Source organism: Netta rufina, assembly GCF_964035555.1.
Source record: "Netta rufina genome assembly, chromosome: 11".
NCBI lineage: Eukaryota > Metazoa > Chordata > Aves > Anseriformes > Anatidae > Netta > Netta rufina.
In genome coordinates, this window is record NC_140134.1 from 14,942,020 (window position 1) to 14,968,347 (window position 26,328).

At 56.4% G+C, this 26,328-nt stretch overlaps 1 protein-coding gene across 4 annotated transcripts in view; it reads left to right on the forward strand.

Moving 5' to 3' along the window:
• Positions 1 to 6,242: 6,242 nt before the first annotated feature.
• The window catches only part of NTRK3 (neurotrophic receptor tyrosine kinase 3), a gene marked incomplete at both ends in the record, with an annotated part of 190,721 nt that continues 170,635 nt past the window's right edge, over positions 6,243 to 26,328 (forward strand). For 3 of the 4 annotated variants that reach the window (XM_084293283.1, XM_084293284.1, XM_084293286.1), the window contains one exon: positions 6,249 to 6,496. In XM_084293283.1, the coding sequence (XP_084149409.1) occupies positions 6,249 to 6,496 (248 nt within the window). Of the gene's footprint in view, positions 6,497 to 26,328 lie in introns of all 4 variants that reach the window. The other variant, XM_084293285.1, reaches the window with a different exon arrangement.

A 26,328-nucleotide genomic window follows, 5' to 3' on the forward strand; every position in this document is an offset into this window, starting at 1 on the left:
TCCTGCATCTCAGCCCCATCCTGCCGACCCTCCACCTCCAGCCCCAAGCCTACCCCGTCCTCCTGCAGACCGTGGCCCCTTACAGCCCCGCACCTCTCCTCCCCTCACACGTTTTCCTAAAGGTCTAAAATAAGCTCTACCTGGAGCGTGTTCAAGGGCTAATGTATATCCTCCCTTAATTATTGATTTGTTTATTGCAGACGCTTTGGCAGGACATTCGCCACAGCTCACAAGCCAGGCTCCTGCCTCCCACCCCCCCTGCAAGCCCATGGGGGCTGGGGGCAGCATCCGAGGCTGGCCTGGGCACCGTCTGTCCCAGCTTGGGGACAGCCACCTCTCCATCCCCACCAGCTCTTGGGGGCTCGCGGGTTAATCCCAGCACCATGGGGATGGCAAAGGGCTTTGCTGCAGAGCCCAAACCTGCCCCAAACCCCAGCCCTGAGCCCCTCTGCCCCCCCAGGTGAGCAGAACCTGCAGGAGATGTTTCCAGCAGTGAGATCCCTCCTGCGAGGTGGCATCACCTCCCAGCCTGTGCCAAGGAAGTCTGGCAAGAGGGATCAAAACACATTTGTGCCATTGAGCCCCAGCTGCCACCATCCCCACGTAGGGATTTGGGGTGTTTTGGGGTGCTGCTTGCTCGACTCAGGTATTTTGGCTAAGCCAGGCTGCATGGGTTATGGTCCCTTTGGGTTTGGCACAGTCAGTTCTTTCTCTACGAGGCTGTGGGGGGTTGAGAGTCTTACTTGTACCCATCATGGGGTAGGGAGATGTCTTAAATTCAGGCTTTTGCAGTTGCCCTGGTATGCCAGGAAACTGTTTCAAGCAGCTAATGACGCGATTTGTGTTTGGGATGAGAGAGGTAGCAGGGATTTTTGAAACGATGCCCTTTTGGGGCCACAGGCATCTCCCCGACAGGTCTGCAAGCACCTCTCCTCTCCCCGGCACCGGGAAGCACATCAAGGCACGGGATGCTGAGATGGGGCTGGGTTTTCTTCCCCCATCAGGGCTTGGACAGAGGCAGAAGCTGCTTTCCCTACCCTGCCTCAGATAATAGCATCTTCACCAGATCTCTCTGGCAGAGCACCCTCAGAAAAATGTTTTGGTAAATTGTTTTGTGAAGAGCCGGTTATTTTAGCTTCTTCCCTGCTTCAGCCCACTCTGGCACCTCTTCCCGGAGTCAAGAGAGTCACCTTTGAAGGCAAATTGGTTGGAGCTGAAGTCACAAACAGGCTGGGGAGCTTTTTGTAAAGCGATTCGATTTATTCCCAGAGCAGGGGCTGGGAGCACGTCTGTGTGCGTGTGCGGGGAAGAGCACACAGGGTGAGGAGGAATCGATTCTCCAGTGAGCAGTGACTTAACCTGAGCACCCGGAGCCAGCACCCAGCACCACCCAGGTGCTGCTTCACCTGGTGCCCAGCACCACGTCCTGCTCCTGGGTTATCCCAGCTCTGCCCCTCCTGGATGCCGGAGGATGCAGGGCACCCTTGAGACACGCAGATGGCAGGTCATTAGCGGAACAATGCCGGCACCGTAATTCTCCTTATCTGCTTCCAGCACACCCGCAGCCTCCCGTCCGTCCTGGGACTTCTGCAGGACCTGTGATGGGGAGGTTTGGAGAAAGCAGGGGCTGGTGTGTGCCCAGGGAGCTCGGCGGAGCTGTGGTGGTGGCTCATCCTCAGTGCTTTCTGATGCTGATCTCCTTGATCTTCTTCTGAGCCTCGCTCAGCTCCTTGCTGAGGCGATATCACATGTCAGTGAGTTTCCCAGGCCTTCTTTATCCTTCTAACAGCTTTAATTTTGCCGGCCTTTTCTAACATTAGGAAGCAGGGGGAGCAGAAGCGTGCACTCAGCCGTGCTCAGCCCCATCCCCATGTCCCCAGCACCCCTCTCCAAGCAGACCCCCAGGATTTTCAGTCTGCCCCACGCTGGAGCTTTGCTGTCTGCGAATCCTTCCCATTGCCTGGGATTTGCTCCAATTTCTTCCTGGTGAGAGACGAGCCAGGTCCACCCAGACGTGCTGCCTTGGTGTCCTGACTGCAGCTATCATCTGCTCTGCATTACGCTCCTGTGTTTCCCTTGCACTTTCTAAGACCCTTGTTTCCTTTTTTTTTTTTCTCTTTGATCATTGCCGTTGTCCTTCCCGGACATCACAGCCATGAGCAGACCTTTCCCCTCTCCAGACACATTAATTCAGGAGCTTCCTAGGTGGGAATCTGGTTCAGGTTGGAGCCATGAATGCAAGCACAGCAATATTTGTTATCTTTGGGACAGGGCTATTCCTTTCGTCCTCCCCTGAATATGTTTTCCCTTGAAATTCTTGTTCCCATTTATATGGGCACACAGACCTTGGTTAGGTACTTTCCCCTATACTTTCTTTACAATCTCTGAGTGTTCATCTGCTGCGATGTCTCCATTGGCTCCTGGGACCCCTAAATCTGCTGCCACCCTGCTGGGGACAGGTCCCCACGGAGACCGAACCTTTTGTCACACTGCTTACAGTGCCCACAGGTGTGAGCATCCCCCTGCGTGTTCCCAGGCTGGGTGCTGTGCAGGATGAGAGCTGCCCCCGAGCTGCTCCTGTGGTGGTGGGAGCGAGGGGATTTGCTCCAGGACTGCACTTTTTGATGCTCCCAGGACTTCTGAGGCTTGGGCAAGAGTCCTCTTGGCCCCACGGGGGTGATGTCTCCCTCCTGCAGCCCCAAGCCAGTGGTGCTGGGGGGATGTTGTGCCCCCTGAATGCTGGCAGCACCCCCAGCATTAATTTGGTGAGCTGGGGGCTCTCCCCTCAGCACCCACCCGGCACCGAAACCATCTCCAAAACCTCTGCAAAGGGGCACGTCCTTCTGGATGAGAGGGGGCCAGAAAAACGTCAGCTCATCATTTCAAGCGAGCGCTGTTCTGGTAAGAGGCAGTGCAGTGCGCGCCTCGGCGTGGAGCTGCCAGATCAATAGGGATGGAGATCAGAGGCAGGAGGCTTCGGTGGGGTGGTGATGACTGAGCACAGAGAGGACCACGGGGATCCTTGTGGGCTTGCCCCCAGCACCGTTGTTTTCATCTGCCCGCTGCCTGGAGCAGAGCTGTGCCTTGTGGCCATGGCACAGGGATGTGGCATTTACCTGGGGACGGCAGTGATGGGAGGAAAGCTCATCCCAAAAGGAAAGCCAGCCTGGAGAGCGATGCTTTGGAGGTGGGAAGTGCAGAAATGCAAATAAAACAGCCCCATTTGGGCTGGGGTGAGCTTCTGGGGGCACCGCAAGGCCAGGGGGAAGGAGCTGCAGCACGGCCCCCCCGGTCCCCGTGGGGGAGAGCTCTCGCAGGAGGCGCCGATTTCATCCTTCATGGGGATGCTTCTTGAAAGAGCAATTTGCCAGCATCCCTCAGAGCAATAACGGCCAGGCCTCTGCTCGAGATACCATCTCTGCGCTCTGACAGCCCCATCACTCACGCCCTGCTCCAGCCTCCCTCTTCCAAGAGGAGCAGGAGCGAGGGATGGAGGCAGGGGTGGCACGGTCCCACCGCCGGCACCTCCCCGCTGCTCCCGGCCCCTTTTGGATCCAGGTGTGCAAGGGGTGGCCTCGCCGAGCATCCCCTTCCATCTGGGGGAAGACGAGGATGTTTTTCTTGGCAAACATGAGCTGTGAACCCCCAAGAGCTCCTTTATGGTACCTCCTCTGAGCGTCTGCTCCATTCCCCCACTTTGCCCTGCCACATTTCATCCACGAGCAGAGGCTTTATCTGTTCGCTGCAGAGGAAGCTGTGCCTTGGCACAAATCCTGCCCGTCAGCGGGTCTGCCTGGCACGGGGCAGCGGATCAGGGCACGGGTGGGCTCCAGCATCTCTCCCAGGACAGCACAGCCCCCAGCACATGACTGGAGACCTCTCCTGCTTCCTCTGGGCTCAGTCTTGTTTGTGCGAGGGAGGTGGGAAGCAGAGAACAAGCTCCAGGGGTAGCACAGGACTTGGGGGAACAGGGGACAGGATTTTTCTGCGGGGTCTTGGCAGCACACACAGCTGCTTCCCTCCTGTTCCCACCCAGGTCAGCCCAGGAGCAGAAGGAACATTTCCTCCAGTCCCTCCTCATCCTCATCCCCATCCCTTCACCTCCTGCAGAAGGGGCTGAGCCCCCCGCTCAGCCTGCACAGGGCTGGCTGTGGGGTGTCCCCAAAGGCTCCTCCATGGGGACCTGGGTGTTTCGCTTCAGTAATTTCCAAGCAGGTGGGGCTAAGGGAGAAACCAGCCCTCTGACCTCACTATTTATTCACTGGATGGGTGCCTTGCTCCCCATGGGGCTGCCTTTCCCCCCAGGAGCAGGATTGATCCCTTGTGCCCCACATGGGAATTTCCAGGGCTGTGACATGGGGGTGTGCAATCGAGGAGCACGCGAGCCCTGCTGGGACCAGCTCCCATGGGCATGGCTGGAGGTGGACAAATCCCCCCTGCATTTCCTTATTAGTTTTTCTCTTTTATTTCCTTCTTTATTTTAATTTTTCCTTCCAAATCCTATTGCTTCGTCAACCAGACTAGGACGGCTCGGGGTGCAGAGCAGAGCCTGGAGGTGCTGGCTGAGCCCCCCACGGAGATTTGCCTGCTTCCCCTCCCGGCGTGCAGCCTGGCAGAGGCAGACCCTGGAAATATTTGGAGCCCTCCACCTGTAATTCCTCCCTTCTCCCATCCCCTTAGCGCCGTGCCTCTGTGCAGAGGAGCAGAGACATGAAACTATTGGGGGAAAAAAAAAAAAAAAAAAGGCATGCAGAAAAGCGCTGTAGAAAAGCCGAGCAAATTAAGCAGCGCTCTGATCTGCTTGGGTTTGTGCTTGCCAAAAATGCACCATGCATCTTAATTTGCTCTGCTGTTCAGCTCGCACTCACTGCTCTCCTGATGCCATTTCGGCACTCTGAGCTCAGCCTTTTCAACACTTCAGTCTTCCTCTTTCAGGATTTTTTTTTTTTTTTTTTTTTTGCATGTCTGATTGCAGAATCTGCTGCAGGAGGGAAGCAGGGGAGGGAGGATGGATGGGAGCCCCCGGCCCTGGGTGCTGTGCCCGCACCTCGGGCACCCGACCGAGCCCCCGCTGCCTTTTGGAGGGGTGTGTGTGTGTCTGTGTTTTCTAGAAAGTCCTTCCTGGGTGCTCTCCAGCCGCTTTTTTTTTTTTTTTTTTTCTTTTTTTCCCACCCAGCCGTCTGATCAGCCTCTCGCTAGGATCTTCTAAAGAAAATAAATAAATAAATAAATATTTTAAAAAATTGCTGTAATCCACACTGGCTTTTACGCTCTTCCAGTTCAGTCCAGTCTTCCTTTCCCCTCCACCCATCTGTCCGGGTTGGGGGGGGCCGCAGACACCCAAGGACCGAGCGAAAGGCAGCATCGTCCTCCCAAAGAGCCTGAGAAAGCAGGAGCCGAGCCAGAGCCCCACGGCTCCCCCCTCCCCTCCCCATCCCCGGCACAAATTTAACCCCAGCTGCAACTTTTCCTCCTCTGGCTGGGGCTCCAGCCCTGCTGGGGTGGGATTTTCCCCTTTCTCCCCCCCTCCTCTTTCCCCTGCCTTGATTTTGGCGGAGAGGGAGGGGGGTGGGGAATCCTTTTTATTGCGGAGAGGGAAGCGCGCAGAGCCCGGCTCGCTTTGCAAGCCTTCCTCCTCCTCTTCCTCCTCCTCCTCCTCCTCCCCCTGCTATTTTTTTTTTTTTTTGGTGCCCGCTGCAGCAGGGCTGCCCAGGCCGGGGGAGGGAAGCGATGGGAAGGGGGGGTCGCCCCCTCCTCTCCCCAGCCTCCTCTCCCTCCTTGTCCGTGTGTGTGTGTGGGGCTGCGTTGTTTTTCCCCCCCCCCCCCTTTTTTTTTTTTTTTTTTTTTTTTTTTTTGCAGGTGTGTCAATTTTAATTCTGCCCAGTAGGTGGGACTTGGTGACTTTCGCACCGTTTGCCTTATTTATTTATTTCCCCGGCTGCCTCCCCAGCCTCCGTTGCGATCCTCCGGAGCGGCGGGCGGGCGGCCGGGCCAGCATGCATCCCCGCCCGCTGCCGCTGCCCTAGCGGGAATTACAGCCTCTCCGAGCCAGCTGCCAGCATGATTTCATCTGCTGGAGGATTTTTGCATCTGATCGCTTGAGGTTTTTTGTTGTTGTGCGTTTTTTTTTTTTTTTTTTTTTTTTTTTGCCTCCCTCCGTCTTTGTTTCCTTCCCCCCTTTCCCCCCCTTCCCCTCCCTCCATCCCCCCTTTCCTCCTCCTCCTCTTTTTTAGCAGCAGCAATCGGAGATGGATGTCTCTCTTTGCCCTACCAAGTGCACTTTCTGGAGGGTATTTTTGCTCTGGAGCATTTGGGGAGACTATCTGCTTTCGGTGCTGGCTTGCCCTGCTAATTGTCTTTGCAGCAAGACAGACATCAATTGCAAGAAGCTGGATGATGGGAACCTCTTCCCTCTCTTGGAAGGGCAGGATTCAGGCAGCAGCAATGGCAACACGAGCATCAACATCACGGACATCTCAAGGAACATCACTTCGATGTAAGTGGGCTCCTCGGCGGCAGGGCGCGGGGCTGGGCTGCGGGTGCTGGGCTCAGGTGCCCCGGGTGCTGCCTGGCTCCGCTCGCCCCAGCTCAGCCTGCGGAGGACGAGGATCGGGCTTTTCCCTTCCTTCATCCGAAAGGAAAGAAAAGAAAAAAAAAAAAAAAAAGCCCAGCAACAGTTTGGCCGGAGCTTAAAAGGAATAAAGTCAATGAGGTTTGGTTCCTTAGCAGGAGAGAGCAGCAGGCGAGGATGCTGAAGCTGCTGCCGCCTTTAACTGTTTGCTTCTGCCAAGGGAGGGGGGAGAACACCCCGGCCAGAGCCACACACAGCCACACATACCCAAATCGGGCAAGAAAAGCGAGTTCTGAGCCGCTCGCTCTTTTTTTCCCAGACTTTGGAGCTGATTAGAGTGTCATTTTTTCATCCCACAAGAGAAAATGTTCCCTCCTCTGCCCTGCCTGGGCGTATGTGGGGAATCTGCGGTTTCGCCTCCGTGAGGGGTATGTGGTGGTGGGGGGGAATAGGGCAGAGCACGATGTCCCTGAAGTAGCTAATTTAACTCGCATTGTCATAATTTTGCGGCTCGCCGTGGAGCTGTGACAGGGTTTGTGTGTTTTCCTCTCGGGGTGGTGGTGGGGAGAAGCGTCGGAGCCGGGAGATATTTTTAGTTGAGCACTTTGCGTTTGTTTGCATGCTTGTTTATCTGGAAAATCAACTTGAAGTTGCATTATCCTTGTTTGGAGAGGCAGTTAGCAAAGCCCATGTTAATCTCATCAGCGTGGAGTCGAGAAAGGAATAGATTTCCTCCTCCTGGATCCATCCTGCTGCGTGTGTGTGCGTGTGTGCCTGCGTGAAAAGCCCTCATCGCTTCCAATCTCGCCTCTTTATTTTCCAGTACATTTTTGGGTGAGATGAACTCCGAGCCATTTCATTATTCTAATGCTAATTGAAATGTGAGCATTTAGGGAAATGTAGCCCCCAGAGCAAGTTGCCAGTGGGAGTTGAGCAGCGAAGAGGTGGAATCCTTTATTCTGGCAGTTAAATGCAGCAAGGTTCGGAATGACTAATGGAGGGCTAGTTATTTATTTTTCACCCCGATCGCACGGCTGCGTGGAGGGAGGGTGCTCTGCTGGGTCCCCAGGCTGTTTTATTTGGTCACAGAGCAATTGCAGCAGAGCCATGGAGTAATTGCAGTGCTTCTTTCGCAGCTCTGCTCGTCACCTTTGCTGGGGAAAGATGACTGGAGCCGCTTTCCCCGCTGCCTCACGGGTCCATGCAGTGCCCAGGCAGGTTTGCAGCACACAACCACTCACCCTGGCCAGCAAACCCCTCTGTGCCCACCCCACAGGAATGGGGAAAGCCACCGTGGAGCTCCCACCACCCTCCAAACACCCCACATTTATCCAGCGCCGCGGGGCCGGAGCGTTTCCTCTGCGCTGCTGGAGGGACGTGGGTGATGCTTAGGGAAGTCGGAGAAACTCACGGTGTTTTATTTATTTATTTATTTAATTTATTTATTTATTTATTTATTTTTTTCCCCTGTGTTCGCTGTTTGTTGTGGTTTGGTTTTAACCCGTTGTGGGGTGGCCAGGGCCGGGAAGGCTCGGCAGCGAGTGCGTGTTGTCAGGTGCCCACGCGGGTCTGAACTGCTGCGAGAGGTGTTATTGCGTGAGCCCTTTGTGCCCAGAAAATGCCTTTACTGCTTTGACACCGGAAAATGCTGATAAAAAAAAAAAGACCTGTAAAAAAGGAGAAGGAGAACAGAAGAAAAAGACCCAACTCCAGAACCAGAGATGCTGGGTATTTTATTTTTTTTCTGGAGAGGAGCTGCTCGTAGCTGGGGGTGAGGGCAGGGTGCTGGGTTTTGCTGGCTGCATCTCTGCTCCCTTTTCATCTCCCCCCTGCTCTGCTGCTGGCCCCAAACCTTCCCCCTAGGTCTGGGCCTGGGACCAGGAGGGAGCAGGACCGGGGTGAGCCCCGAAATGCCACGAGAGGCCCAGACCGAACACGAGTGCCAACTTTCCCCAGGAGGTCTGCGTTTCCTGGGGAGGTGGCAGTGGTTTGTGCGGGATGCTGATGGAGCAGGGGGATGTTCTGGGTGGCGAGGCTGCTTCCTAGCGAAGGAGGAGTCCCCCAGAGCCAGGCTGAACCAGGTTCATGCTCTTGTGTGGCTGGCATCAGATCCAGCACCCTCCATGCTCGATGTTTGGCCTCTCCTCGCTGGCCATCAGCGAGTGCTGGGGCGACGGCGCCTCAAACCCAGCCTGGCCACCGCTGAATCACTCCAGCAGATGGGTCTGATTCAGCTCGGCACTGCGTGGTGTTTCCCCTGCTTGCCACGCTCGCCGGTGGCTCGGCTTCGTTAGGCGGCTTGCCTCGTTTGTGGGCAGCAAGTGGGCAGAGGTGCCTCTGTGTGTGGGGCTGGGGGGTGAGGAAGGGGGCTTAGCCCCATCCCCACAGCTGGGGGAGGTGGTGCTCAGGGCCTGGGAGGGTTTGGGAGAGGTGGGGGGCTCTGCTCCACCCTCTGCTGCTGGTGAACAGAAAGATGGGACCTGGGGGGGCCAAGCAGGGCTGTATTTATGCCCAAAATACAGGCTCAGCTTGGCAAGGGTCCACCTCAGGGGGTGCACCCACCTCACACCCAGTGCAGGGCATGACCCCCCCACCCCGATACATCCCCACCAGGAGCTGTGGATTATTTTTACCATCTCCATGCCAGAAAAAAACCCAGGCACCACCACAGCAAGGAGGACAGGAGGCACCCAGCCCGTGGCCCTGCCCATGGGTGCCCTCGGCGTGCTGCCTCACCTCTGGGTGCCAGAGGGCTTCAGCTCCGATTCCTGCGGCTTCTCTTCTCCCAGCTGTGCCCCACGGGGCCGGTGCCACCTCCCCAGGCCATATTTCCCCGTCAGGGCCCTGGGGGAGGCCGGGCTCGCCTGTGGTGCCGCGTGCCGGGGAGCCACCTCTCCTGGCGGCGTGGGCAGGGCGTGCGTGCTCCGGCACGGCGCGTGGGGAAGGAGGGACGGAGGAGTTTGCCATCTGGGCCTCCCCACTCCTCAGCTGTTGCCATGGCACTGCCGAGGGGCTGCCAGGAAGGTGGCGGCGGTGGCGGTGGCCTGTGTGTGTCACCCCCTGGGCTCCCTCCAGGTGGGGAGGTGTCCCCTGCGTGGAAAGCCCGGATGCCTCGCTGCGTTATCCAGCCTCGCTGGGGAGAATGTATTTTTTAGGGTAAAATGCCCCCCGTGGGTAGAGCTGTAGGGTGTCTGTGCAGCCCATAGGTGCCGTCAGACAGACGGGACAAGTTCAGAACAGCCCAAGAGGAGATGGATCATCATGGAGCATTGAGGGATGGAGGAATTTGGGGCTTCACCTGCTTGCAGGCCCAAGGGGAAGCGTCTCCCTTGGGGTTTGCCCCTGGGGACAGGAGGAGCAGCCCCATCCTTGCCCCCTGGGCTGTCCCATGGCAGTGTCAGCTCCATCCCATGGGCATGGCTGAGGGAGGGAGGACAGCATCAGAGCAGGGCACAGGGGGGCGAGTGGCAATGCCAGCCCCCACTAGTGCATGGGATGGCTGGGGAAGAGTGGGGGGCTCCGGAGGAGGGGGTACGGGGCTGCAGCACCCCCTTGCTGCTGGCACAGTGGGCAAACAAGCACTGGTGGTGCTGGGATGGCTCTGCTTTGTGCAACAGGGCGCAGGCTTCTCCCCTTTTAACCAGCCACAGCTCGCCCGCTGTGCCTCGTGTGCTGCTGCTCCCCGGGGACCAAGGGCTCTGCCTCCCCAAAGCCGCCCTGTCCCTCCCCGTCCCTGAGGTTTTGGCTGCTGCAGACACCATCCGAAAGGTCCCTAATTCAATCCAGCTTTGTTCTGGGCAGCTCTTGTCTGCACGGAGCAGCCATCCCAGAGCAAGGCACCGAGGGGGAGGCGGGCACTGCCCGAGGCTGTGCGGGTGGAAGGAGGTGCAGAGATGCTCAGATGATGATTTTGGTGTCCTGGAGGTAGCTCAAGCCGTGAGCACTCGTCCTGGCTGCCATGGTGTTGCCCCTTGCAGCAGGAATTGGGTCCAAAGTGGGTGCTGCCCTATTTTTTGGAACATTTAAGCTTGCTGGGTCCGTGCCCTGCCCCGTGGCCTTTCTGCTGAGCAGTCCTGGAGGGAGGCACTTTCCTGGCATGGGCAATGTCTGGGACCTGCTGTGCTTTTGCAGCCTGCCAGGCTCGGTGCAGGGGCAGAGCAGAAGGATCAGGGACAGATGTGCTGTAAGAGATGGGTTCTGGAGGAGCTGATCGGGTCTCAGCTAGGCTTTTCCTTTTTATTTTGGGAGCAGAGGGCAGCCTGTCCATGTCTCCATGCCCAGCCCCAGCCTCTGCCGAGGGCCCATGCCAAGTATTTCTCTGGGAGGAGACAACTTTGGTGCCTGCCAGGACTCCCCAGGGTTTTCTGGCTGTGCTGAACTGAGGGCTTGGGCTGTAGGAGCTGGGTTTTGGGGTGCGTGTGGAATCTCCTTGTCTCTTGTGGTATTTGGGGAGCTTCAGGTCAGCTCTGCCTGCTGGCTCCTCTCCCTGGGCCAGGAGGATGCTCCGGGAAGGATGCTCCAGGCCTAAGGCAGGTGTTCCACTGAGAGGAAAGCAAGGATTAGGGGGAAGAGACTGAGGAAACCTTTACCTTGCTGCTCTTTGGGGCTTGGAGATGGGTTACATCTGGCCCGGGGCATTTGCAACCCTGTTTTTTTTCTGTGAATCCCCCAGACAATCCCCCTTGGATGTCCCTGGGGATCCCACAGCTCGCTCTCAGTGATGCAGGACTCGAATCTGAGTGCTCGTGATGCTCGCAGCTCACCTGCTCAGAGTTATTTATGGGGCACAGGCAAATAGCAGTAATTTTGAGCTTTGGGCTCCCTGCAGCGGGGGTTTGAGCAGGTTGCGTGGATGCTTTTTAAGCAGGTGTGTTCATCAGCAGCCTGCAGGCTCCGGTCCGCCCCAGTTTCCCCCTCTCTCTCCCCACTCCTGCATTTAGGGGTGCACAAAAACCCTCCTTGCATGGCTGGGGGGGGACAGAGGGGCAGCTCCTTGCTGCGGGACACGCATGAGGGTCACATATTGTGCAATAACATCCCCATGGATGCTCTCCAGCCCCCGGCCCACTCGAGTTTCTGCCCCACGCTCCCTCCCCAGCCTCTCCTCCGCTCTCGCAGCCTCTTCCCTCCTGCTTTCCGAGGGCGGCTGAGCCGCTAGAGGGCAAGCGGCTGCGGGAGACGGCTCGGGCGAGGCTGCCGCCGGTGCCTCCGCAGCCTCGCATCCCTGCGGGCAGGTCACCCTGCTCAGCACCCCGGGGTGTCGCCGGCCCCCAGGACCCCCGGAGCTGCCAGAGGACGTGGTCAGAGCAGCCCCGCACGCAGGGAGCTGTCGTGCCGGTGCTGCAGGAGGCACGGCCAGAGCCGAGCTGGGATTTGGGGCGGTTTGCAGCTTTTTGGAGGATGCCGACCCACCCATGGGTGGTGTGTTTGAAATGCTGGGTTTGATAGGGATGGGGTGCCACCCGCTGTCACAGCTGCTGGGTGAGAAGCCCTTAAAACCTCTGCCCATATTGCTGATGGGGAAACTGAGGCTCAGAGCAGCGGTGCAAGTGGTACCAAGGGACAGAGATCCTTCTGCTCATCCCTGCCTTAGGGGGATGCCCAGCACAAGGGGGGATAAACAAGGCCACCGGTCCTGTGGTGTCAAACAGCCAAGAGAGGCATCCCCAGGGAAATCCTGGATGCAGAGCCAAGAGGGCACAGGCTGAGAGCTGTCTCTGGATGCCCCTGGGGTGAGTGCGATGCTCTCAGCTCCTCCAATTAACTCCCTGCTGCAGGGGCTGGGTGGAGGCTGGAGGATTAGAGAGGCCGTGTGTCCTTCCCTAGGGAGAGAGGCTGAGAAGAGCCCGGTGAGGGATGGAGAAAGGAAACAGGGGTAGGAAACCGGTCTTGACCCTGCAGCATCCTCAGCGTGGGGCTTCCAAAGGAAATCTCCTCCTCCCTGGCAGCGGGGTCAAGGATAAGCCGGTTGTTTCCCTGCTGGCAGCGGGCACGTGGTGGAAGGGCTGTGACACCCAGTGGTCCCGCAACGCAACAGCAAATGGGTCCCCAGCACCACCTCGGGGTGAGGTCTGGGCCTGGAGGGGTGCTGGGCTGGGAGCTGGGTGCTGGGCGCTGCTCAGAGCTGTGCTTGGCTCCGTGGCTCAGGGCCTGGCTCCGCTTGAAGGAAAAGGGAATAAAATATCTTCCCCTGGGTGCACCTTGGAAGGCTGCTCAGCAGTCATCGCCCCACTCATGCAAAAATGTTGAGAAGCCAACTTGTGTCATGACTGGGTCTGGGTCTGGTGCATGTTTTGGGATGAAGCAGGTTTTATTCCCATGTTTGCACATCTCCATCCCCAATGTGCCACCCCGTTCCCTGCCCCAGCCCCACGGGGTCCCTGCCCTGTCCTCTCTGCGTGATGCCCGCCTGCAGCTCTGGCCTTGGCTTGCCTGGAAGAGCAGCAGCAGGAAAATGTGCTGCTTTTTGAGCTTGTTTTCATGTGACATAGCAGTCGGGAAGCCGAAGGAGAGGGCAGCTCTGGGAACGCAGCAGGCTTCTCTCCAGCTGCCACCAAGGGCTCTGCTGTAGCAGACGCAGGGACGCTGGGGACTGTCCCTGCTCCAGCACACGCCGTCACCCCCACCTTCCGCTTCTCCCAGCTTCAGCCTGCCTACATGGGATGGAAAACAGCTTATTCGACCAAAAATATCCTGGCATTAAACTTGGCACAGCCACTCCATGTCTTCCCCAGCCCCCTTGTCCCCTCTGTCCCATCCCCTTGCGGTCCTGCCTCACCCCACAGCCTCCCCCCCCCAAAGCGGACATACCCCAGCCCTTCGTATTTCATTCCTGCATGGAAATATGTTCCCAGCAACCTCATCCTTGACCTTGGTGAGGGCCGTGGGGCGCTGATGTCTTTGCCAGCTGTTTGTGCCGTCCCTGGGGGGCTGAGAAATGGGTAATGGGAGGAGAGTGGGGTGGGGTCCCTGCCCCCGAGCTGTGCGAGGCTGTTGCTTACATAGCAAACCCAGAGCTTTGCCCAGGTGGATCCCGCAAGGAAAAAAGCTAAGGTGGAAATGTTTGAGCAGGTGCATACATTAGAGACCCTAATAAACAAAGGACCCTGCTCAGGGCATGAGGCTGTGTGGGGGGCAGCGCTGTGCCAAGGGTGCTGCTGATCTCCAGAGCTGCATCACCAGCAGATTCCTCGTGTTCCCCAAACCTCCTGCCTCCAGGACGTGGCTGGGAACTGCTGGGGCAGGCACTGGTCCCAGTTCTGGCTGTCTCCACCTCCATGTGCTCTCGCAGCCAAAATACGTCCCCCAAAACCAAGCAGAAAGCCCTTGGGTTGCTTGGTGGCTGCTGCTGGGCAGCCCAGGGAGCAGAGTTCAGCAGGACACGGGGTCAAGGATGCTGTGTGCTGTGCCAGTGTGGGGAAACGGAGTGGTGCTGGGGACAATTTCCCAGCTTGAGCTTCATGGGGGCTCTGACACCTTCTGCAGCTGTCTCAGGATGGGCTCTGTGGGCTGCACGGAGCCAGGTGGATGTGGTGCTCTTTTGGGAAGCACCCTGCTTTGGGTTGGGACAGGAGATGGAGGGTGTCCTCAGGGATAAAACCTGAGCTCAGGAAGCATCTACAAGGCACCCAAGGGCTGCAGCGTGTACAAGAGGGAGCCCAGAGGGTTAATGGCAATGAGCAGGGCACAGGTGGAGCTGGTCTGGGGGCGGCAGAGCCCAATGAGGCTAAAGAGGAACCAGGTGGGAGGGTGGAGAAGGTCCTGATGGGAGCAAGGGGATGCTTGGCTCCTTGTGAGGCTGCAGGATGGCTTGGGAAGAGGAGCGGAGCTCTCAGGTACGAAGCTGTGTGGTCCCATGGGCAGGGCACCAGTTGTGCCAGAGCGACCCTGCCTGCTCTTGCCTTGCCCGTGATCCCTCTGCCTCCAAATGCCACGGGTCCCCTGATGTCCCTAACCTGGCACTGCTGCTCTGTGCTGCATGTGAGCCTCTCCCTTCCTGGGGTGGGATGCTCAGGCATGCCCTGGGCTGGCTGCCCTGGCCCCGCTGTGCTTTGGGCTGCCCTGGCCCCATGGGAGGGCTTCCTGGCTCCAAAAGGCGCGGGTAGCATCGATTTATTTATTCAGAGACTTAATTAGCATCTTTAAATATTAAACAGTAAACAAACTGCGTCTAGTGGGATCAACATTTACAAACAGGGATTTTTTTTTTTTATTTTTTTTTTAATCCCTCTCTGGGACACTCACTTGTGTTTTAAGTGTTTGAGGAGGAGCAGCTGTGTGTGGGATCTGGTTGGGGAGGGCTGAGCCCAGAGCATCCCTGGTGAAAGGGGGGGAGAAAGGGCACGGGCAGCCAGGATGGCTGGGAAAAACGAGGTGGAGATGCAGACAAGCAGGGGTGAGTGCTTGGAGCACAGATATTAGGGATGCAAGTGCTGGATTTTGGTGCTTCTTTGCAAGATATTCAGTGCCTGCCCTGCCCCGGCAGGTGGAATGTGGCAGGCAGGAGGTGGGGGCTCCTCGTGCATGGTGAATTGCAATCAGAAGGTGGTGGTCCCTGCAAGGGGAGGTGTTTTACAGCTGATCTGCATCCTATTATCTCTGCAAATGGAGGCCTGCCTGTAGCAGATTACACTGGGGGTTATTTATTGGCAAAGCACTGTACAGTTTTAATTTTTCCTTTTTGCTTATTCAGGCTTTAGCTCCAGAGGAAAATAGCCTGGGGTGGCTTTGAAATGGATTCTCTCTGCCCCATTAACTTATTCAGTGAGTTTAATGGGCCTTTTTTTCTCTGAGCCTTGAAGCCATCATTAAAAGGCAGAGATTTATAAAAGCAAAGATACTCCTGAGCTTTAGTCAAACTTTGGGGCAGGGGGGTGGGGGCACGGGCTGGTGGGGACGCGGGACGCTGTGTGCCTGCTGGGTGTGGGAGCTGCAGCACCAGCCGGGCAGGGCTCGGTGTTAGCCTGTGTTTGGGGTCGATGCCTGGCACCTTTTATCCCCCTCTGCCAGAGGAACCCAATCCTATTGCACCCCTATGCTGAGAGAGTCAGTGCTGAAAAACATCGTGTGTCCTGTGCAAATACTGCACGAGTTTTGTGCGTGGTCTGCTGGTGTGTGCACAGATCTGGGGTGAAACAGGGAATCTGGAGGGTGGCTAGAAAAGGAGCACGAAATTAAATGCCTGAGTGGATTTGCTGGAGGTTGCTTTCCCTGCTGGGAGGGAGCTGCGTGGGTGTGATGTTGGACCCTCCTGTACCTGTGTCTGCCTTAAACCAGGCGGTGGCTGGCTGTGCTGGCATCTCCGGGCTGCTCCTTTTGCAGAGGCTGCCCTCAGCCTGTACTGGGAGCTGAGGTAGGGGAGGGCTGGGAGTTTGAGGTTTTCCTGGATTGCTTCTGAATTTTAAGTCGGATCTGGTTGTGGAGCCTCCTGGGGTGGCAGAGGGCAGCATTGGGGCTGCCCCACCTCCCCAGGTGTCCCGCACTGATGGCAGGATGCTGTAACGTGGTGAAGCAGCAACCAGAGATGACTTTCCCAATATTTATTTATATATTTATACATTTTTAAATGCTACGTGCAGCCCTAGAGGCTAACCCCCTGGCAGCTGCTCAGACACAATCCGTGTGTCCCCGTGCCCATACTGTGCTGTGCTGGCACCTGGGCAGCCCTGCAGGAGGAAATCTGCCTCCCCATGAACGGATGGGCTGGATCAGACCCAGGAGGGGAGATGTGCTGGGATGTCAGAGGCCTTGCTCTCTGCAGCCTCCCTGGAGAGGCTGAGCTCTCAGCCCAACCTTGGAGCGCTGCCGTGGGGCGGTGGCAGCCCAGGGAGGTGCTGAGCTGCCCCTGAGGGTGCTGTGGCCGAGCAGAAGCCATCTGTGGTCACACTGGGATGGGAGGGTCCCCGCTGCTGGCCTGCCCGTGACCTCCAGAGCAAGGGGGAGGCTCGCTGTAAATCCAGCTGCTTCTGCGCCCCTCCCTGGGTCACAGTAATTAGGGGAAGGAGGCCCTCGTTTCCCAATAAACACCAATAAAAAAAAAGGGCTTCTCTCCTGCCCCTGTAAATCCTTGCCTCCTCACTGCTGCTACCTGCTGTGTAAATTGCTGCCGACCCCATAAATCACCGGTGCTTTGCTCCGGGTCCCCTGAAGCTGCTCCTTCCCTGTAAATCCTCCGCATGCATCAGCCGTAAATCCCAAGCCCCCGTGCAGCCCCCTGACCCCGGTGATGCTGGATGGGGGGGGGATGCAGGGATGGGGTGATGGAGCGCAGCTGCCCTGGGGGTTAATCCCTCTTAAAAGGGGGGGCAACATGGGGCTGTCATCCCCAGTCCGGGGGCTGCAGCCAGCTGGGTGCTGCCAGCTCCTAACTGTGGACATGCTGGCCATCCTGCTCCTCCAGGACAGCTTTATTTTTGGAGATGTAAAAATAGCCAGAGTGAAAAGACAATCTCCATTTATCCCTCAAGAGCTCAGGGTCATCTCGTGGCCCAGCTATGCTGTGCCCGTGGCTGGGTGCTGACCCTAGGGGTGGGAAGGAAGGTTGGTGTGGGGACACCAGCTCAGCACCATGAGCTGGGTGGTTCCTGTTTGTGCAGCAGGCTGTGCTGGAGCTGGTGGCTCAGCATCGATGCTGGCTGGTAGCCCCACTGTTTTTCTGTGGCCACATGAGTCTTTGGATGCTGCATGAGCAGGAGCCCTGCTAGGTGGGCGCACGGAGCCGTGAGACCTGCCTGCTGGCTGCCGCTTGGTTTGCAAAACACCAAACCCTGCTGCACGCAAGGAGCAGAAGCTGGTTACACTTGAGCAGAGCTGCCTTTCTTCTCCAAACGAGCAGGAGCTCATTAGGCTCACCTGGGATGCATGAGCTCTCAGCCCCACTCTCATGCAGCAGGATGGGGCCGCTGGGGCATTTGGGGACAGAGCTGGTAGGGCTGCCATGCAGTGTTGGAGTCCAGACATCTGCCTGGCTCCTGGAGGAAAAAAAAAAAAACAAAAAAACAAAAAAAAAAAACAGTGCAGGAGATCTCAGCCCCTTGTGCATTCTGTTTTTCCTGCTGGAGATATCCCCGCTGGTGCCAGCTGTGGCTTAATTCTGCCCAATCCTCGATAGAAGTGAGGTGGTGCTGTGGGCTTGACCCAGCTTGGTGTTTCCTTTAGACCTCTCTCCTGCTGGCAAAAACACATCGTCCTTTCGTATTATTTTTTTCCCCAGCATCCTGTGAGTGAGGCCAGCCGTGTGTTAACACCAGCTCACGGTACCACCCTGCGCTGGCTTGCGAGGAGGATGGAGGAGGAGATGCGTGGAGGCAGCACGGAGATGCTGCTAGCAGTGGGGAAGGCAGGGGGCAGCGGAGGAGAGCAGAGGCAGATTTCTAAAAATCCATATAAATAGCAAAAATAAATTTCTAGCAAACACTTCCAGCCCTGCAGTATTAAGAAAAGTGAAGCACTAGAGGATAAGGAAAGCATGAGCAATAACAGCAGGGATTTAGGAAGAATAAATCTTGCCAGACAAACCTGATTGCTTTTTCTTTTTGATGGAATCTCAAAATTAGTGGCTGAGCAGAATGTGGAAATCCTAATATATTTGGATTTAGCAAAGCATTTGATATAGTGTCTCACCAAATCTTACTCTTAAAATTAGTTCAGTTTGCCTTGGATATGACGCTGCCAAATGGACTGAAAAGTGGCTTAGGGCCCTAAGCAAATAGCAACGGGCTGGGCTGGGGGAGCGGGCGCTGGGGGAGCAGAGCTACCAAAGGGCTTAAAAAATAAAATTAAATTAAAAAAACAGGAATGGGGTGTGAATTGGAAGCATCCTATGAGAGTACTGACGAACTAGTGAGAGCTAAATGAAGGGGAAAAATCCCTTGGAGGGGTCCCGTTGCCCTGGGAAGAGGCTGGAGGTGAAGGTGTGCTGGGTTTGGGGACCAGCAGGTGGTGGCTGTGGGGCCGGGTGGGTTTGGGGCCGGGGCATGGAGCTGGCACCGACCACTGCTGGGGCCCCGCGCCTCGTCCTCATCGCCCCCGCGCAGCGCGGGCTCGCCAGGCTGCCCATTTCACGGCTGTTTTTCCAGTTATTAGCAAAGAAGCGGGGGAAATATTCGGCGTGACTGTCAGAAAGAACATCCCTGACCGAGGGAGCCGGGCACGTTTCCTTGGGGAAATCTGCGCTCTCGGAGCAAGCCTGGCTGGAGCAGCCGGCGGTGGCCTGGGGTGATTTAGGCCATCTGATGGGGGATTCTCTTGGCTGGGGTCATGTTCTGGGCTGAAAACCATCACGGGGCTGCCTCCTGCTACAGCTGCCTGCACCCCAGGTACTCGTTTACAGCATGGCAGCGCTGGGGTCAAGGCTGGAAAACCTCTGGTTGACAGCTGGATATAGGTGGATGTGCCCCCAGGCAGGGGGATGGCAGGGGATGGGGAGCTGAGTGCTCCTTGCAGGGTTTTGTGGGTTGATCCCTGCCCTTAGATGTCAGGAAGGACAAGGGCGTCCAACACACTCATCCATAGAGGTGTCTGGGAGGGATGCTTCAAGAAAATTGGCACTTTTTGCTATGAATACAAAGAAACCATCCCTGCAGGAGAGGCAGCCTGCTAGAGGGGACATTGTGTAGTGTGGGGAGATGTGGAGCACAGTTGGGAATGGCTCCTGGAAGGTGGAGGAGCAGCAGTTTGAGGTCCCACAGCACTTGGGGGGAGCACAGGGCCCCCTGTCCCCAGGACCCCCTTCTCTTTGCATTGCTCCCCACGGCTGAGCCCATTGCGAGGGCGATGGTACGGGGACGGTGCTGGGCCAGGCGAGGTTGGGGAGGTATTTTTAGCTGTTCTAATCGTGGCAAATAAATGCCATTCTTACTTGTGGGGATTGAGCTACGGATAAATCACAACCAGTCCTAATGATGATAATTACCGGATTTCAATATTTATAGAAACGGGCGCTTCCTTCGGAGCGGCGGCTGCTGCTGCGCTCTCACCTTCACAGATCGAAGCCCGGGCTCATTACCGCCGCAGCTATTTATTTACTTGCACATTTTTAACCCGCAGATGGCAACGTAGGGGAGATCTGAAAGGATACGGGCCTGCCGGGGATGTTGTCGGTGTTGGGTACCCTCGAGAGGTACCCAAAAGCTTCCCTGTGCCTGCAGGGCTGTAGCCTCCAAAGGGTGGAGGTGGCTGCGCGTATTTTGGCATGTGTTAACTCCGTGGGTTAAAAACGTGCAAGTAAATAACTGTGTGTGCGTGGCACCCATGCACATCCTGTCCCAGCACCTGGGATAAGGGTGCGCAGCCCCCCCAGGCTATCCCCAGCCCAAAAAACCTTGCGGCGCCCAGCCCTGTGCACCCATCGGGTCCGAGCCTCCCTCCCCGCGCAAGGTGTAGAAAAGATTCACTTACTCAATTTGCTATCTCTCCAGTGCCACATAAGCTGTATTGATAAATTAATCTTATATTGTTGTGACTAAACAGCCCTGCAATTTTTTACACTGTGCAGCCTAATCTGCCTTGACAGCTGTATCATTAGTTTATATTTGTTGTAATCTCATTCGCTGTATCGGCTGCGGGGAGCTGCTAGGGGAGGCAGTGTGCTGCTGGCAGCTCCCACCTGGGAACCTCGGGGTGCAGCCAGGATGGCACGCGGGGGACCCTGTTGTCACTTGGGTGCCCTAGGAGGGCCACACAGGGCTTGGTGCTCCCCCAGCTCCAGCCTGGTTGCTGTCCCTGGTGCAAGCAAGGCTGGGTCAGGGCTCTTCATTGCGTTTGCAGGTGGTTTCCTTGCTTTGCAAGGCAGGTTTGAATGAAACTTCTTGCGGAAGCTGCTCCCGGAGCTGTGGAGCAAAATGTTCTGGGCTAGAGAGATGAAATTTCTGCCAGCAGGGAGCAAGAGAGGCGGGGTATTGCCTGCTTGGCCCAAAATGATCAGGGTGGGAAGTGTTCCGGCTGCTGCTTTGTACTTTAGGTCCTGAACCTGTTAAATCTGGACCAGAAGGGATGGTGTGTGTCACAGAGCACAGGCTGCTTTTGCAGCGTCTCTGACCAAGATGAGTGGCTCAATAACAGCTGAGCCCTTCCTTCTCCCTTGGGTGTGCTCTTCTGGGAGGGCACTCAGGATCCGGCAAGACTGAGGATGTACGAGGCTCCTCAGCTGGACGTGCCCCTTGCAGTCTGGTGATGCAAGTGGTTATTTAGGACTTTAATTAGGCTTCTGTGCCCAAATTAGCAGCGGGGTCTGGCAGTGCTTCGTGCTGAGCTCGGACCCACCCTGCACCCATCTCCCAGTGGATGCCAGAGAGCACCACGGTGCCTGGTGGCACTGCCCGTGTGCGTGTCCTTTGCATGGGACGTGCTGTGTGACAGACCCTGAGGCTTCTGGGGGAGAATGGAGAAGCTTGGTGAGACCAGCATCAACATGGATGTAGGAAAAACCCTGCTCCAGGAGACGCAACAAGGGAGCACCAGCTCGGCACCTGTAGCCTGCGTGCAGTGATGCTGTGAAATGAGTTTCACACGTGGTGGTCTGACAAGGTTTTGGTTGTGTGTCCCTCCACCAGGCAGCTCGGTAGCTCATCACCAGGATGCACTGGGGTTAAAATACCAGGCGTGGAGTGATGTTGCAGTGGGGCTGGCTGGGGAAAGCCCTGAGGCTGGCTGCAGGCAGGTGGCTGAGACATGCATCAGCACCCCACAGAGGGGAGAGCCTGTCCTGCTGTCATCACTGGGGGAGATGCTGCTTGTCGCGGGCTGCAGCTGGTGACAAGGTGACGGACACACCTTGAGCACAGCTGCTTGGTGTGGCTGGAGGCAGCACGCACCCTGTGCTGGGGCAGGGAGCCATGTCCCCCACATCTCCCAGCTGGGTGGGGTGATGGAGGTGGGTGTTGTTCCCTAAACCCAGGGTTGGTGACAGATGTGTCCACACAGCCATAGCACCCCCAGCTCTAGAGCACTGCTGGCTGTGCTGTTGGCTCCTGGGGGGAAGATGCATTTCCCACCGGTGTCTAGAAAAGCAGACACTCTGAGCTTCTGCAGCATGCTCAGACTGGAGGTCGTGCTCTCCATGCACGCAGCAGGCAAACAAACCCACCCTGCAGAGGTTCAGGGCTCTGGGGATGCCATGGGAATGAACGTTCATCCCTGTGCCAGGAGCTCTTGGGTGCACAGGGACCTGGCCCGAGCTCTGGTGCTGCAGGTGGTCCCACACCAGGATTTTCGGTGAAGGAATCTGCTCATGGTATAAGATCTGAGGGATCTACGGTAGATGCTGTAGGGTGGGAGAGGGGCTGGCTCGGTGCGAGCAGTGGGGGTGTTGGGGCACACAAGTGTGCAATGTGCTGGGGTCAGTGCTCTGATCTCTGACCCTCTTTGCAGCTTGTGACAGCTGCCGTTTGCACCCTGCTTGCTTAGTAGGCAAGGTAGGGATGCCGGAGCACAGAGCAAATGGCAGAAATCCCCTGGGAGATGTGCACAGGACCAGTGGCCAAGCTCAGCTCTGCCCCGTCCGTGCCCACCTCCCTGCTCACAGCGAGGGCACCACCACGGGGGCTGCGTCTTGTTACAGCTGTGCCCATCTCATCCCTTAGCCAGCGTGAGCATGTCTTGATTTATTCACTCATTCCTGGGTGAACTGCAGATCCCTGCCCTGATTCCTGGATAGGTATCTCTCTCCAGTTGGTGCCGGTGGCTGCTTTCAGCCCCAGGTATGCCCTGGGATCACCTCCAGCATGACCACTTGCTAGGCAGTGGTGTCAACTGGGAACCACAGGGAGTTTTGGCTGGCGCTGCGATGCTCCTCCCATACTGATGAGACCATTTCCATAGCAACTACAGGATTTTTCAAAGGGGAGATAGGGAAAAGATGTGTTTGGGTTTGTTTATTTAAAAAAAAAAAAAAAAAAGCGTAAAAACAGCCCAGCTGCAAACTGCCCCGGGCAGAAGCTGTTGGTCAGAGGGTGGGATGTGGGGTGCCCCTCACCTGGGATGGGTTCCCTGGCTTGGTGGTTGCTTCGGTCCTTGTGGCCAAGCAGCTGTGATGCCCTCACAGCTCCGAATGTGGTATCTGTGGTTAGGTGGTGGCTTGGGGTCCAGCAGTGGGGTTTGGGGCATTTTGCTGGCCACTGGGCAAGCCTGAAGGTGGCCTGGGGATGGTGGGAGAGGGCACAATGATGGGTGGCCTCAGTGGCATCAGGCACCATGAGATCCAGCCGTGTTCCCCCTGCAGCAGAGCGGGGGGAGCACAACAGCAGCCCTTCTCCACCCCACTGCAGTACCCACAGAGGGAAAAGGAGCTGACATGCAGGAGGGCTGCCCTGCCAGCTGCTGTCCCAGTGAGCCCCAGCCTGGCACATGGCACAGGCTCTCGGCCCCAGCTGCTGCAGGCTGCGAGTGAGCCAGCCTGTTCCTGGGGCCGGAGGCACACAGGGTCCTCATTCTTCATGCAGAGGGGAATTCTCTTCGCTGCTGACCCTACAGGCTTGTGGGATTCGCTCCAAGGTTGGGCTGGTGCTGGGACCTCCAGGTCCTGCAGAGGGGCAGAAGCAAAGGTGGAGTGAATCTGGAGGGGAAAAAAAAAACACAACACTTACAAGGACGTCTGATGATCTACTTAGAAATTGCTCCATGACTCTAACCAGTGCCAAAATGAAAGGTATCCCACTGAATGCACCATAAACACCAGTGGAGCAGTGCTGTCAGAATTTGCTGCCTCTGCACTTACTGCTGGGTGTGACCTCTGCGTTCCTCAGTGCTCCTGCAGGTTCTTGTGCCTGCCTGTGTAATGCCAGCCTCTAGGAATACTCCAGGAGTAGGAACCTCACCAGGGAGCACTGAAGTATTGTGTACTTGTGTCTCGTGGCAGGAGCTCGGCCCCAGTGGCTGGTTTGAATGCTCTCTGGCCACTGGAGAGCCCTGGCTGGGTGCATGCTGGTCTCCCCCCAGATGCTGAGCGAGCAGGCTTTTTGTAGTTCAGTTGTGCCTTTATCTGGAGGAACAGCAGCCTGAGCCGATGTACGAGATGGAAACTGTCCCCAGCCTTACTAGGTCTACTCAGACACAACAGCCCAGTTAGCATCTCTGCCTGTCAGTGTCTTCTCATGTAATGTGTTCCCCAAGCCCTTTTTTCACTTCCACATGAACAAAGTGGAGCACAGGGAGAGAAACTTTTAAAGTGTTCGCTACCTCCCTGCTCTCCTTCCTTCCCCACCGTGCCTCCTGCTGCCCGTGTCATGTTTATAGGCATGTTGGCTCGCTTCTCCTGTTAAGAGCCGGTCGTGTTCCCACTAAATACCTGCTATCTCATCCAGCCCTGCCACCCTATTGCAAAGCGTGCATCCCCTGCTCCTGAGTAATGCTCCTACTCGTCCACCTCTGCTGGCAGGTGTGTCCCTCATAGGAAATGTATGCAGGAAAAAAAAAAAAAAAAAAGGGAGATTTTATTTTCCCTGCTAGGGCTGCAGGAATCAGAGTGTTATCCTGATGAAAGCTGCTGCCAGCCCATGGGTTTGGAGGCTCAGCATCCAAGAGAGGACCCTGGCAGGTCCCTCACAGCCCCAAGCTGCTGTGCTCGTCCCGAGCTGAGCGGCTGGGAGCCTGGCCCCCAGCCAGCCCAGCTGGGCATTGCTGCCCGCTCGCTCGAGCTTCGTAAACATCGGGGCAGCCAAACTGCTGGAGGATCAAAGTTCAGGCTCCTTGGGAAAACAAACGCTTCGTGGGAGCAGGACGCCAGCCCGGGACAGATTGGCTGTGCCCCCACCGCGCGGGGCCGGCAGCTTGCCTGGTGCCGGGGCTGTGGGAAAGCCCTGGGAGCCAGGCTGCAGGGGAGGATGCGGTGGGATGGGGGTGCTGAGAGGGGAGGGAGGGTGCTGGGTTTGGCCCCCGAGCAGCAGTCAGAAGCACACGGACCTTCCCGTGCCTGCAGTTTGCATCTCCAAAATTTGCTTCCCACACCAAGATGCGGGCAGAGGAGCGGGGGGAAGTGTCCGCTGCACAGCCCAAAGGCTTGCAGCTAAATTTACCCAGGGATCGGGATGGAGCTGACGTGGCTGTAAAAGTTCCCAGATTTAGACTCCCGGGAGGCTGTGCCTTCAGAAAACGTGCTTGCAGGTCTGTGTGGGTGCACGGCCGAGGGCAGAGCTGGGGGCAGCGATGGGTCTGGTTGGAGGATTGCAGTCCCATCCCCAGCTCTCGTGTCTGCTCTCACTGGGCTCTTGCTCCTACATCCTTGTTTTTCAACCAGTCCATGGGAGACTTTATTTTCTCCCTTTTCTCCATCTTTTTTACCTGTCTTCAGGCACAGCATGAAGTGTAACCTGGGCATGTGGCTGGCAGTGCTCCCCTTTGGGCTGAGCTAATGAGGTCTAATGGAGGTGTAGTCCTAAAGCTGGGGAAAAAAAAAAACAAAACAAAAAAGAAAGATGCTTGGTGGCATTACTTACACCAAGAGTTCCTCCTGCCAAGCTGAACGCAGCAATCCCATACCCATGGTCCATCCCTTCATCATGCTAATGTGTATAGGCACCGTGCTCCGCAGGGGAGGCATGCAGCTGCCTCTGGAAAGAGTTTGGCAGCTCTGTCTCATTACGTGAATTTTTGTGTACACACATCTATATGTGTATATTATATACTTTAATTTCTGAACAGCCACGGACCTGTTCGGAGGTGGGAGTGTGAAGATGTCTGACCCTGTTTGAAGTTACAGAGAGGGTTTAATAAGGCTGAATATGATTACTGCAGCTGATTTTGACCAGGGTGCTGCTTCCTCTATAAAATGCTGTTTGATCTTTAAAGACCACAAAATGCTGCATGCTGCTAGGTATCGCTGCCTATGAAATCCTATGGATAAAAGCATCCCTTCCTTTGACCTGGCAGGCACGTGGGGAGCCAGCTGCTGCCTAAAAGGGGATTTTTTTGGTTTTCTGCACCCCATAAAGTAAAGGCTGCTTTCTTGTCTTGGGACTGGTGCTCAGCGCAAAACTCCCAGGGGAACTGTCTTTTTCCCCTTGGGTTGCCCTCTCCTCCCAGGCGGTTGCACAGTTGTTTCTTGTGCACTGTCCTGCCTGAGAATAATAAAATAAATGTATTTTGGAGGGAAAATCATCATTTTTGAATCTGTCAATTGGAGGAGAACGAGAGACAGCTACAGCTGATGCTGCAGGCAGGGGGTGAGCTCTTGTTTGCACTGGGCAGATGCCTCATCCTGAGGTTGTTGTGTTCCTGTATTTATGTGCACATCAGTGGGAATGAGCCCATCTTGTGCTCTCTGCCTTCTGGTGGTGTCCAAGACCATGCAAGGGTTGGATATGGATAGGCAATAAATAAAAAAGAGGTAGGGAGAGGGCCTGCAGGAGGTGCTGAGCCATGAGCCTACGCTGCGTACAGGGGATCAGGACACCATCCCCTCCCTGCTCTGCATGCAGGTGATGCTGCAGCCCTGGATGTGTTCCTGAAGCCTTTCCACCATTGGTCATCCCTGATAAATGAGGTTTCTTCAACTCTGTGGGGATTTGGGACACCTCAGTTCTTGCTTGAGCACTAGCTGGGATGTAATGATGATGGGAATTAAGGAGGATATCTGATGATGGCCATTGCCCTGCTGCCTGCAGTACTTCTTCAGCTCCACTGCTCCCCTTGCACCTATTTCTTCCTTCCTGAAAGCAAGTGGCTGGGCATAACTCTACCTGTGCTGAAAAACCTTGGCTTTAGTGTGTGATAATGGGGACGTACTGCTTCCCGTGTCCTGCAGCAATCTGTCCACACTGGGT